General features: G+C 65.3%; 3 protein-coding genes across 3 annotated transcripts; 2 read left to right on the top strand and 1 right to left on the bottom strand.

Annotated features, from left to right (window-relative positions):
- The first annotated feature begins 3,404 nt into the window (after positions 1–3,404).
- On the top strand, positions 3,405–4,748 carry EMIHUDRAFT_443168 (hypothetical protein). Its single transcript, XM_005779875.1, has 4 exons — positions 3,405–3,701; positions 3,996–4,025; positions 4,281–4,368; positions 4,521–4,748. The coding sequence occupies exons 1-4, from the start codon at positions 3,430–3,432 to the stop codon at positions 4,698–4,700; spliced, it is 570 nt and encodes a 189-aa protein (XP_005779932.1). The 5' UTR covers positions 3,405–3,429; the 3' UTR covers positions 4,701–4,748.
- Positions 4,749–9,892: 5,144 nt separating this feature from the next.
- EMIHUDRAFT_235729 (hypothetical protein) lies at positions 9,893–10,364 on the top strand (the record flags this gene model as incomplete). The annotated part of the gene is made up of 2 exons (XM_005779876.1): positions 9,893–9,949; positions 9,981–10,364. 2 exons carry the CDS (start codon positions 9,893–9,895, stop codon positions 10,362–10,364), a joined length of 441 nt encoding a protein of 146 aa, XP_005779933.1.
- Positions 10,365–10,717: 353 nt separating this feature from the next.
- Positions 10,718–11,464, bottom strand: EMIHUDRAFT_235730 (hypothetical protein; the record flags this gene model as incomplete). The annotated part of the gene is made up of 1 exon (XM_005779877.1): positions 10,718–11,464. The coding sequence occupies one exon, from the start codon at positions 11,462–11,464 to the stop codon at positions 10,718–10,720; it is 747 nt and encodes a 248-aa protein (XP_005779934.1).
- Positions 11,465–13,101: the final 1,637 nt, after the last annotated feature.

The raw sequence follows: 13,101 nt of genomic DNA on the forward strand, positions 1-13,101 counted from the left end.
GCGCGCGCGCAACCTGGTTTGTGGACCTCCCGCACCTTACCCTTACAGGCCACCATAAGGGACCCCGTTGTCCGTTTGACATCAGACTTTTTTTGAGTTGGAGGTAATAATTAAAAGGATTGCACTGTCCCAAAGAACTGATTCATTCATTTCACCCTCACATAGTAACAATACCTCAAAGTTGAAAACCTCCAAAATAGGCCGTCAGGACTCTGTCAGGACTCCGTCAGGACTCTGTCAGGACTCTGTCAGGACTCCGCCAGGACTCCGCCAGGACAACCACTGCCCCCCCGCTGTGAACAGAGCCCTTAGCTAGAGAGTAGGGAGGGGTGTACAGTCGAGTTACTCCCGAGGGCAGGGACGGCCCTCCACTGAGGGAAAGGGCGCAACGGGGACGGTATGCTCACAACCCAGCCACGCAGCTCTTTGCTCGCGTACAGCCAACGAGTTTGCTGGTCCACAGGCAGGCCAGGCCGTGAGCGTGGGCCGGTCGGGCCTGATCCTGCGGTGAGCACTGGAGGGCTATGCGGCTCGCTCCGTCAGCCGACTTGCGCCGTCGAGCGGTCGAGCGCTTCGGGTTGGACCCGCGGGAGGGTCCCTGCGCGGCTGACATGGCCAGCCAAGCCGTGTGCGCTGCCGTGGGCGCTGTCGTGGGTGCTGCCGTGGGTGCTGCCGTGGGCGCTGCTGTGGGCGCTGCCGTGGGCGCTGCCTCGGTCAGCAGTCGGTCAGCAGTCGGTCAGCAGTCGGTCCGCTGCTCGGCGCTGGCCTGCAGGCCGCCGGTGGCAAATCGGGGGGGCGCGGGCCATGGACGTCGTGGCCGAGCTTTGCTGCCTTCTTGCACGTTGCCGGCTGTAACGTTGCCTGCACCATGGCCGCGCCTCTCTTGCTTGTGCGCTTTCATGGTCGAGCCGAGTGGCGCGAGAGTGAGCGTGATTTCTTTTGTCTGTCCGGACTCTAAGTTTCTGTCAGGACTCTCAAGTTTCTGTCAGCACTCTCAAGTTTGCTTGTCAGGACTCTCAAGTTTGCTTGTCAGGACTCTCAAGTTTGCGTCAGGACTGCCCCATCAGGACGATTCCGCAGAGGGCGCGCACGGTCGAAAGGGGGGCTGGGCGTCTATCATTCACTGCTGGGGGGGAGGGGAAGGAGGGTTGCAGTGAAGGAAGGTGGAGGTCTCGTCGGAGGCACTTGTGAGCACTGTGAAGACCGTGCGCCGTCAGGACCCCGCCAGGACTCTGTCAGGACTCTGTCAGGACTCTGTCAGGACTCTGTCAGGACTCTGTCAGGACTGTCAGGACAGGTGCGGGAGGTCCACAAACCAGGTTGCGCGCCACGCCTCCTTGAAGAGGGCCTCGCCCATGCCGATGGGTCGCGTGCCGGCGAGCATCGACGGCGTCCCGTCATCGAGGCGTTTGAGCAGCTGGGTCGAGAGCACCGTCGCCGCGATGCGCGTGATGCAGTCGGGGATGGCAAAGCGCTCGATCGCCTCGAACAGCACGACGAAGCCGCCCTCGAGCTCCTCAAAGAAGGGCTTGAGGTGCTCGGTGCGCAGGCCCGTGCCTGCGGGCTGCTTCTTGTAGCGCGCCGCCGCGAGGCGGGGCCGCCACTTCTCGGCGAGCTCCTTGACTCGCGCCTCGTCCCGGAGGTCCTCCCCGAGGCGGTGCATCGCGTCCTCCGGCTGGTTCATCCCGCGCTCCGCCCGCCAGCGGAGCAACGTGGCGCGTTCTGCCGACGACACGTCGGCGCAGAGGAGCAGGCGCAGCTGGGCGTACGCCAGGTCGCCGGGCGGGACGGACGGGACGTCCATCATCCGCGACATAATTTCTTTTTCCAGATCACCCGGGGTAGTGGGATGCGCCGGGTAATCTGAAACCGTTTGGGATTCACGACTGCGTCATTCAAGCAAACGAGGCCGGGGATTCCGAGTGGGAGCTCTCCTTGAGCACTTGAGCACCGGATAGGGTCGATTCCGCATGGTACGGGACCCCTTAGGACCAAGTGCCGCAGGTGCTCGCTCTCTGGACGAGGATCGAGGTGCACGCTCGCGTCCGGGTAAGCTGAAACGAGAAATTTGCGCGCCCGGGTAATCTCAAAGAGAAAAGTTAGCCGCCGGGTAATCTGGACGAGAAATTTTGGCCGACCGGGTAATCTGACATGAGAAAAGTTAGCGGCCGGGTAAGCTGAAACGTGAATTGTGGGAGACTGGGTAAACTAGTTCTCAGTTTTTTGATGAAATTGCTGCTGAGCAGGAAAATATCGTTGCCGGGTAATCTGGACGAGAAATTTGGCCGACCGGGTAATCTGACATGACAAATTTTAGCGACCGGGTAAGCTGAAACACGAATTGTGGGAGACTGGGTAAACTGGTTTGACGGAAATCGCGCTAAGCAGGAAAATATCGTTCGTCGGGTAATCTGCGAGGCGAATCTCAAAAACCGGGTAATCTGAAATTTATCCTTTATTTATTTATTTAGGGACGCACGAGGCAAATCTGATGTTGGAGTGTTCCAATAGGAGCGAGGCCTCTTCCGTTGGGGGACCGAGTCCATAGGAAACGAGGGTTTCCCATTGTGTCCCGCTCCAGCGCGAGCGTGACACTGCACTTGGCGCCGAGCGCCCGCGGCTCAGACCTTGTGCAAGCCACCCCTCGGTGGTCACGCCGGTCCGGACCGATGTCCGTGAACTGCAGCATCTGCCGCTCCCACGAAGTTGGTGAGGGGCACGGAGACGATGGCGTACACGAGGCCGTACGCGACGATGGTGACCAGGAGAGTGGCCGACCAGGAGAGTGGCCGACCAGGATGGCCGACCTGTTCACACTTCTGCCCGCACAGTTTTTGCATGGCTGCCTGCTATACAGTCCTCCTCGCGTCCTCCTCTCGCCACTTCCTCGTGCCGCGCTCGCGCCTTGTGCTGGCCGCCGCGCCCGCTGACGACGCTGAGGGCGAGCGTCTTTTCGGCGCCGACGGCGGCGCGCTCCCGGTCGGCGAGGCGCTCGACGATGGCGAGCTTCCTGTCGGCGAGGCCGTCACGGCGGACGACTCTCGTCGCTCGCCTCGTCCGACGCGCCGAATGTGGCTCGGGCGGAGGCTGTGGGTGCCTAAGCCCGGCGAGCTGCAGACGTCGCGCGACGACCAGACCGAGCTCATCGTCGTCAACGGTGTCTCACCCAAAGAGCTCCGAGCCCGCCGTGCCGCGCAGCAGCGCGCCAATGCTGCCACGCTCCGCGAGCGGCTGTGCAGCCTCGGCGTGGCAGGCGCGTCCGTCACGCGGCTGCTCGCGACGCCCGCGGTGCTCGCGGCGACCGCGCCGTCCGCCGACGGCGGCACCTGTCTCGCGTTGCGCCAGCTCGAGACGCTTCTTCACCTGCTGCCGGAGGAGGGTGTGGCGGGTGTCTTGCGTCGGCACGGCCGGCTGCTGCTGAGCCGCGAGATGGACCTCGCGGCGAGAGTGGAGGCGCTGCAGGCCGCGACGGACCTGCCGGCCCTCCGCCTCGTGTCGCACGAGCCCGGCATGCTCTCGCTCGACCACACGCACGTGGCCGCACGCTGCGCGGCGCTGAGCGCGGCGCTGGGCGGCGGCGTCGAGGTCGGCCTGGTGCTCCGCCGTGCGCCGCGGCTGCTCTCGCGCTCTCCCGCGCGCGTGCAGCGCACGCTCGCCGCGCTGCGCGACTTGCTTGAGCCGCTCGGCCTCGACGCGCTGCAGCTCGCTCACCTAGAAGCGGAATACCTCCCCACACCTCCCCATATCTCCCCAGATCTCCCCAGATCTCCCCAGATCTCCCCAGATCTCCCCAGATCTCCCCAGATCTCGTCCGCCTAGAAGCGGAATACGCATTCATGTCTCCCAACTAGCGCTCGAGAGGACACGTCTTCGGCCGTATTCGGCCGTATTCCGCTGAATTCACTGTCCTCGCCTCCCCTCGTATTCACGCGGTGCTCTGAATTCGCTGCACAAGACCGTCTTCCCGCCCTCATGTCGGCGTATTCAGCACGTAGGCTCGTCCGGCACCAGCCGACCCTGCTGCTGCCCACGGCCCTAGAAGCGGAAGATCTCCCCCTATCTCCCCGTATCTCCACCATATCTCGCGCCCTAGAAGCGGAAGACGTGCTCTTGCCTTCCAGCCAGCGCTCGAGAGGACAGGCACGCCGCTGCACTCGACCGCCTTCCGCTCTATCCGCCGCATTCGTACTCCTCGCATTCACGCCCTTCTCTGCACACTCTGCACAATACCGTCTTCCCGCCCTCATGTTCATGACCGCCCTCATGTTCCACACCGTTAGGCTCACCTCGCCGGCGGCGGCGCTCGCGCCCAAGCTGTCGCGGCTGCGAGCGCTCACGACCGAGGCCGAGTGGGCGCAGCTCGCCGCGGGCGGCGGCACCGGCACCCTCGCCCGCACCCTGACTTGCTCGCTCGAGCGGATCGGCCGGCTGAGCGAGGTGCTGCCGCGAGCGATGCGGGCCGAATCTCGGTGAACCTCGGCGAATCTCGGTGAGGCTCGGCGAACAGGTGCCGCCGCGCGACGCGGGCGGCGCGGCGCGTTCCCTCTCTGTCCTGCTCAAGCTGCCGCCGCAGCAGTACCGCGAGCAGTTTGGCGACACGGTCGGTCGACCCGGAGACCGTGGGTCGACGGCGGGGGCGGCCGACCCGAGAACGGTTGAGGGAAATCGATAGCGTTGGAGAGTACCTGAGTCTCCTGTGAGTCTCCTCTCGCTCTGTGTGAATTCTGTAGCTGAGATATGAGAAAAAATGGGAGTGAGTTTCCGAAGTCTTGGCGAAGTCGGGTCTCACCGGACACGCACCGAAAGTAGCTCCTCGTAGGGTAGAGGGTCCACAGCGTCCTAATCTAAAATCTGAGGATTAAGGGTTCAGACTTCGCTTTAGTGAGGCCAAAGTGAGTTTATGGATGGGTGAGAACGATGCGCGACACGAGGAGGCACGCGGACCGACTCGTCGGCGACTATGCTGCACGCCGTTTCAGAATTTTTCTCAGCGTGAGCGAGACGTGGAAGAGTGCCACCGTCGGGTAGGACGGGTCGGCCCGGAGCATCGGAGTAGCCGTCGTGGTCGCGGCGAGCAGCGCCGGCCACTCCGGCGCCGCGTCGGCAACATGGAAGATCGTTACATATCTCACAACTGCCAGTGCCAGTGCGCGCCAGTCCGTGCCCACTACTGTGTCAGGGGTTTAATTCTTTTTGGAGGGGTACAGCCGGCGCGGGCTCTTCACATGATAGACTCTTCGTCAATCAAGGCCGGCGCGAGCCTCGTGGCGGGCGGCATCGCCATTTACATCTTCAAGTCGCGCGGCACGTCGTCGAAAGCGGCCGCGCCCGCCCCGGCGGCGGAGGACTCGTGGAAGGCCGAGGTTGCCGAGTCGCGGCCTTGGGCTCCGGTGCTGTGGGGCTGGGCGATGAACGCGACCCTGCTCGCCGTGCAGACGTTCATGGTGACTAGGTACGCCCCCTCGTACTCGCCGTCCACCTACGTTGCCACGCAGCTCGTGACGATGACGTACTCGTGGGTAGCGACCAACCTGCTGTTTCCCTTATTTCCGACAGTTGCCGGCCTCCCCTTCTTCCTCGTCGCCTTCCCGCCCGCATTCGGTATCTGCGCCGCTCCCTTCTTCGCTGCCTTTGGCAAAGAGTTTGCGATGAACGCGCCCATCTGGGTGCTCACTGCATGGTCGGCGGTGAGACTGATGTTCGAGAGCATCGTCCAGATGCACGCCGCTTACGGGGTCAAGGGCATCTCCTATTGGCTCCTCTGGCCGATCCAAAAGGCCCCCGAGCCATACACGTACACCTACCCCTTCTTTGGCTGGAAGGTAGCACGCACCCGCGGCGGCAACGTGGACGCCATGACGAGTCTTTGCGTTTGCTTGCCGGTCGCGCTGGTCTGCGCCATCGTGAATGACGACGCCAGCCCTGCTGTCCGGCTCCTCTCCTGGGCCGCCCAATCGTGGATATTCGTCTACCTGTGCTGCCTGGGACCCGTCCCCCATTTCCTCATGGGCATGCCTGGCCCCAACAACATCTTCGATGGCGAGGGCGAGCCCAAGCGTGGCACGCAGATGCATGCTCTCACGTCGGGCACGCTCGGCGTCTGCTGCTACTGGATCGCCTCGTACGCCGTCATCCACTTCATCGTCTTTGTCCGCAAGATGACCGGCGTGTGAGCACGATCTAGTACTATGCAAATCCAAATCCAAAGGCGATTTTTTGTTGTTTTTTTACTTTTTTCCAAGAGGCTGTGAACGCGGTAAACCGCGGTAGTACGGGCAACGAACATGCACACGGTTCGCGGTCTTACGCAGCCTCACTGATGACCGCCTCGCCCCTCGCGAGGCTGAGGTGTGATGCGCCGGCACCGGGGCTACGGCGCGGGACCATTTCCAGGCTCTCTCGAGCAACCTCAAAATTGGCCAATTTTGTGATCTCACAACCCTGCTGCTCTCTGACCCCACAACCTCGCGGCCCGCTGCGCGGCTCTCCAAGCGCGAGAGGAGTCGTCTACGAGGCGGCGGCGAGCGCAGGCGGCGGCGGCGCGGCGGCGCGGCGGCGGATCGCGGCGCAGACAACGGCAGCAATCTGCGGCAGGTTGCATCTTGCTGCTGCAGCAGCTGCTGCTGCTGCGACTGCTCCGCTGCTGCGGATTGTGGATACGACTTCTCCGATCACCCCGCCCGCCCGCCCCGCCCCGCCCGCCCGCCTCTCCCCGCTTGCCCGCCCGTCCGCCCGCCCGCCCGACCACCCATTCCCATCACCATCTCACATACCTTCATATAGGCGCTCGAGACCTCCTCTCGCTGCCTACTCGCTGCCTCGAGGGAGGAGGGGAAGATGTCGAGCTGAGCTAGCCTCGCACGGCCGGAGGCCCCTCCCCGAAAGGCAAGTCTTAGCCACATGAAATCCGAGACCCCTCCCCACCACCCCAATCCCCCCACCCCCTTGCTCCCCTCCCCCCCTCGGGAGGGCCGAACTGAGGCGCCCGAGGGGACCCCGCAATTCCCTTCCCCCCGGAGGGGGCCGTACCCCGGGGAGGGCCCCACTCTTTCCTTCGCATAGCGGCCACTCTTCGGATCGCTGGTCGAGCGACCCGGGGGATGCCCCGCGCGCCTGACCCAGGCGCGAGAAACGAATCTGCGAGGCGTGCGTGGCCGCTTATGCGGCCCGATGGGGAGGAACGGGGCGAGCCCCCTCCAATCCACCCGCGCTAGGTCTCGGGTTTGACGCATGGGGTCACTCCCGCGAAACTCGTGAACTAGCCGGGGCAGTCGGAGAAGGGGCAACTCCGTGCACTGACGGTCGGCCGCCAGAAAACACGCCTGCGTGGATCGCGTCACACCAATCCTCGCTACGGCCAAAGGATATCCACCTCGAGAACCTCGAGAACCACACCAGGGGAATAAACGGGGATGGCTCAAAGCGCTCACAGCTGCGCTACCCCGTTTGAGCTCTAGTGAGCGTCGGGCTGGTGTTTCGACACCGATATCGTTCACACACCTCACAGGTAAGTGTAAGCGGAGCAGCTGAGTAGATACAGCGAATCCTTTGTGTTCACACCTGCAAGAGCAGGTGTGAACCGATTTCGGCCTCAGCCGTCGGCTTGGGCGTGGTCTGAGCAGCTGCCGCAAATTCATGTACACACATATATTGCACGTATATGGGCAACTGCCCGAGCGCGGGCGCCTTCTTTCGTCTCAGCGCCGCCGACACTGCGCTCAGCTACGCCGAGTATGGAGTCCAGCTCAACTTCAGCAAGGTGATGCCCAACCCGGAGTCGCGTGAGACGCTCGAGCGGCTGGCCGGCGGCCGTTGTGGCGCCCCGCCCGCCGGCAAGACGCTCTGGTACCTGCTTCCACCTCGGGACGACGCATCGGCAGACCTCCTCCTCCGTGGCTGCGATCCGGACGGCGTCGGTGCTGACCTGTATGCCGTGAGCGGTCAGTGTGACGCCCTCCGCCTGATCGGCTGCTCCGGCAACGCCGAGGTGCAGGGAGGCACGACCACGGCGTGCAGCGTCCTGCGTGTGCCCGCCGTCGCACTGCGAGGCCAGCAGCAGCTGCGCGTTGCCGCCGTGGCTAGCGCAAACGCCACCCGCCCGGCAGGTCCGGGTCCGTGGCTGACGGCGCGGTACGAGGCCTCACCGGGCGCGGCCGGTCCGGCCCTCGCGCTCACGCTCGGCGTCACGCTGGCGGCGCTCGTGCTCTGCGGGAAGGCGCTCCGATTGACTCGACGCCCGTCCCTCAACGGCGCGGAGCCGCTCAGCGGCGCGGAGCCGCGGCCGGCGTGGCCGCGTTGCGGCTCGAGCCTGGCGTGGCTACTGCTGGCGGCGGCGCCGGGCGTGTTGGTGGGGAGCTCGTCCGCCGCCGCCCTCGGCGCCGTCGCCGCCTCTGTCCGGGCGGGGGAGAGGTCGTGGTGCAGCGTAGTGCGGAGGCTCCTCTTCGACCGCTCGCCGTCGCTGCTCCCGGCGGAAGAGGTGGCCGCCTCGAGCCTCTCCCGTGCCGCCTTCGGCGCGCGGCTCCGCAACGGCACACCCTTCGTGGTGCGCGGCGCAGCGCGCTTGCCCGCCGACATCGACTGGGCGGGGAGGCTGAGGGCGAGGTGCGGCCGCTCGCGGTTCCGGCTAGGATCGCCGGCGGAGCGAACCTTCTTCCGCTCTTGCCCGTGGGCGGCGCGCTGGGCGCTCTCGCTCCTCTCGTCGCCTCTGCGGCTCGCGGGGTACCGGTCGGTGGACGAGTACGAGGAGGAGCAGGCGCACGTGCACGAGCTCCATTCCTTCCTCGACCTTCTCCGCCCGTCCGCCTCGCTGCAGGCGCCTCTCTGCCCTCTCTCGGCTGTCTCTCGGCTGTCTCTCGGCTGTCTCTCGGCTGTCTCTCGGCTGTCTCTCATCCTCCACCTCCTCCGCCCGTCCGCCTCGCTGCAGCGCTCCACGCCCTACCGCTGGCTGCTGCGCCCGTGGCTCTACCGGCCGCTAGGCCTCCTCCTCGAGACGATGACCGCGTCGCCCTACCTCTACGACAACGCGATCGCGGCCTTCTGCCCCGCGTGGGAGGGGGAGCTCTCTTCGCTGCTGGGGACCCCCTCCCTCTTCGACTGGACCGGAGGCGTGCACGCACGTAGGAGCGGAGCACGCAACTCTTCCGAGAGGGCACGCACTCGGAACTATTCGGCCGTAGTCGGCTGTATCCGCTGCCTCTTGTATTCGCGCGGTGCTCTGAACACACGGCACGAGACTTGCCGTATCCCGCCCCGAGATATGGGGAGATATGGGGAGATATGGGGAGATACTTGCCGTATCCCGCCCCGAGGTTGGCGCACTCACCACGTAGGCGCAGCGTTGCTACCGCACCGCCCACGGGACTGAACCCACACTGGGTTCGATACTCTGGAGGTGTGGTACTCGCCACGTAGGCGGGTACATCCACCTCGGCACCGACGGCAGCATGGGCCATCCGCTGCACGCCTCCCCTACCCCCACGGAACCCCAACCAATACCCTACCCTCACGGTACCCGAACCCTAGGCTACCCGCTGCACAACGACTACCACGGCCTCACGTCGGCGCTCTTGCAGGTCTCCGGCGGGAGGCCGCACCTCGGCCACACCTCGGCCGCACCTCGGCCGCACCTCGGCCACACTTCGGCCACACTTCGGCCACACTTCGGCCACACTTCGGCCACACTTCGGCCACACTTCGGCCACACCTCGGCCACACCTCGGCCACACTTCGGCCATACTTGCTGCAGGTCTCTGGCGAGAAGCACGTCTGGGCCGTGTCGCACGAGGACGCGCCGCTGCTCGCGCCCTCCCTCGGCCCGCTCTACGGTGCCGCCGTCGCCGGGGAGGGCGAGGTCCGCTCACCCACCTTGAATGGGGCCTTGCACCCTCACTGAATGCCGTGCCAGCTCCTGCTTGCGACGGCTGCCCACCATCGCCCGACCACGCCGTCGGTGACGTCTGACCTGGCGCCTCCTTCCGCAGGGCGCCGCGCTGCCGCACCTGCGCGCCTCCAACCTGCTGCACAACCTGGTGCACGCCTTCTTCTCGCCGCTCGCGCACGGCTGGCACGCCACCATTGCGGACGGCGACCTCTTCGTGCTGCCCGCCCACCACCCGCACGCAGTGCTCCTCTCCGGAGAGCTCTCGCTCGGCTTCAAGTGGACGCTGCGCTGCGCAGACGACGATGGGCCGTGCGAGCCGGCGGGCACCGCTGCCGACGAGGGGATGCAGCGGTGGAGAAATCCGAACGACGTTTCCGCGCTGGCGGCTGCTGCGGCTGCGCCGGGAGGGGCGGGCGAGACCGTCAGTGCCGCCGTCAGGCGAGCTTCCGAGATCCAGCCGCGGCCTGAGCGGGAGGAGAGGTGAGTGTCCGGTGGCGAGAATTCATGAGGTGAACCAACCCACACAACCGCAATCACGTGAGCGAGGAAGAGCCAGATTGCCCACGCGTCGCGAAGCGGCAGCGGCCCAGCGCGTCCGTCTCGGTCGGGGCGCGGGACCGGCTCCACCGGCTGTGGCGAGGTGGGTCGCGTCCCCGGGTTTCCTCAACTCACGGTCCTTCCCCCGTAGCGCTCTACACTCTACATCCTCTACACCCTCCCTAGCGTCATGAGCGCACCGTCGTCAGGCCATGAGTGTATGTTCGAGTCCACGACACAGTGAGCTGCGTATACTACTTACGCCTCTTCCTGAAGAGCCACAACCCACATCGCTAGCGATTAGGGCTCCGGCGGCGGCACGCAATCGCACTTCCTCTGGACCCGCTTGCCGTTGTTGGGGTCGTGAGTGCAGTTATGGATGCCCCGCGCAAGCGCCCGCTGGACGTGCTTGAACTCGAGGGCCCTCCGCGAGAGCCACATCTCGTCGCCGTAATGGCCGTGGTTGCACTGCCACACGTAGCCGTGCGCCTCGAGTGCCTGGACGAGGTCCTCCTTGGGATTTTCGACGGTGAGCACGGAGATGGAGTACGCGTCCCATGGGAACGAGGCCATCACGAGACTCTCCGCCCCCTGAAATTGGCAAAGGGAAAGGGTGAGGGCAAGGATGCGGCTCCTGAGGGTGCGGTCTGGGGGTGGAGGAGCTCGCGCCTCAACATCGAGCGACATGTAGTCGATCGTCTTCGGTGCCTTTGTCTGCTCGAGGATGCGCCAAAACGGCACTGTCCTCATCTCAATCACGTCCTCATCGTGCGCCTTGGAGTTGCGCATGCCCTTACCGACGATTCCACCATACACCCCTCGAGGGGTGAAGCGCACCATTTCCTCAGTGCTCGCAACGGCGGCTCCGACGACGGTGCAGTTTCTCTGAGAAAGGAGGCTCGCGTGCAGCGAGGGGTTAGCCTCGATGCACAGGCCCTCCCAGTTGTAGTCGCGCTCAAGCGCACGCGTGTTGGAGTTCCTTCGCCATTCGTTCGCCGCCAAGTCGATGAAGAATCGGTGGCGATTGCCCATCCCATCTGACGGCATCAGGGCATGGACGGTCCTGTCCTGCCCCGATTGGCCGTTCCAGGTGCCCGGCCGGTCGCGTGGGTTCGCGTGTGGATTCGGCACGGCGAGGAGGAGCGGGCGCAGCCGGAAGCGTGCCCCTTCCGGGGCAGGTGGGGTGGCCTCCACGCCCTCCACGTCCCCCACCTGGCTCGCATCGGAGCCTGTGCAAAGCACAATCAGCGGGAGAGCGATCGACGACAGCATCCCCGTGACGACAGCTTGCCCTAGGAATTCATTCTGAAGCAGCTCTATCTCACAGGAGCGTCCCCCCACCACCCCCCCCGGGTCCCCCCGGTATCTAGATAGTCTACGCCCTTTCAGGAGGCAGGTTGATGTGTGTTCTTGTTACGTGAAAACCCGCTGGGACCCGGACGCCAGCACACACGGCTAGATTTCATGGCGGGCCGCCTAGGCCCTGGGGTCGGAGGTAGAGTCGGTGGTGGTGCCGCGCGCGGCGCGGGCTTCGCTGTCGGGGGCGTTTAGGGCGGGGTCGGGGAAGGAGGGGGGGGTCGGTTGCATTGGCGCCGCGCGGCAGTGGCTGCGGGGGGGCGGGAGGAGGTGGTGGTGCCGACCGCAATGGCGGCCGACCCGAGGAGCGCCGGGCGCGAGATCACGAGGGTCGAGGGTGAGCTCGAAGCCGAGGGCGGCGGCCGAGTTCTGAACGGGCTTTTTCCCCAGAAAGAAACAGAAAACGGAGGGCGGACATCCCATTCCCAAACATGAAACAAGGGCTGGGAGGAGGACAGACGTTTTTATTGTTCCACGCGCCAAACAATCCCGCTCTCATCTCGCACCGCGTCTGCGCACCGATCAGCATCAGCAGCAAGTCCATATCGCACGCGACTCCGGGTCGGCCTCAAAGGGGTCGGCGCACGCGTACAGCAGGAGGAGTGCAAGAAGCGGGTGCGGCATCTGAACAGAGCCGACCCGCGATTCGTTTTGTTGCCAGCCGCGCCCTCATACCCCCAAGCGCTCCGGCGCCCACGCCTCGACCTTCTTGGGCAGCAGCTGGTTCGACACATCCTCTCCGTGGCCTAGGCGGCCGTGGCCGCCCTGACCCCAGGTGAAGACGGCGCCGTCGGCGGTGCGGGCGATGCTGTGGCTGTTCCCAGCCGACACAGCGACGACGCGCTGGCGAGCAAAGGCCTCGATCTTCTTGGGCAGCAGCTGGCCCTGCGTGTCGCCGTGGCCCAGCTGGCCAAAGCCTCCAAAGCCCCAGCTCCAGACAGCACCGTCGGCGGTGATGGCGAGGCTGTGCAGACCTCCAGCCGACACAGCGACGACGCGCTGGCCAGCAAAAGCCTCGACCTTCCTGGGCAGCAGCTGGCTCTGCAGGTCGCCGTGGCCCAGCCGGCTGTAGCCTCCATGACCCCAGCTCCAGACAGCGCCGTCGGTGGTGATTGCGAGGCTGTGGCTGCTTCCAGCCAGCACAGCGATCACGCGCCGCCCAGCAAAGGCCTCGATCTTCTTGGGCAGCGGCTGCCACTGATGGTCGCCGTGGCCCAGCCGGCCAAAGCTTCCACTACCCCAGCTCCAGACGCTGCCGTCGGCGGTGAGGGCGAGGTTGTGGTTGCCTCCAGCCGACACAGCGAAGACACGCTGGCCAGCAAAGGCCT

The sequence above is a fragment of the Emiliania huxleyi genome, assembly GCF_000372725.1.
Source record: "Emiliania huxleyi CCMP1516 unplaced genomic scaffold EMIHUscaffold_224, whole genome shotgun sequence".
Lineage (NCBI taxonomy): Eukaryota > Haptophyta > Isochrysidales > Noelaerhabdaceae > Emiliania > Emiliania huxleyi.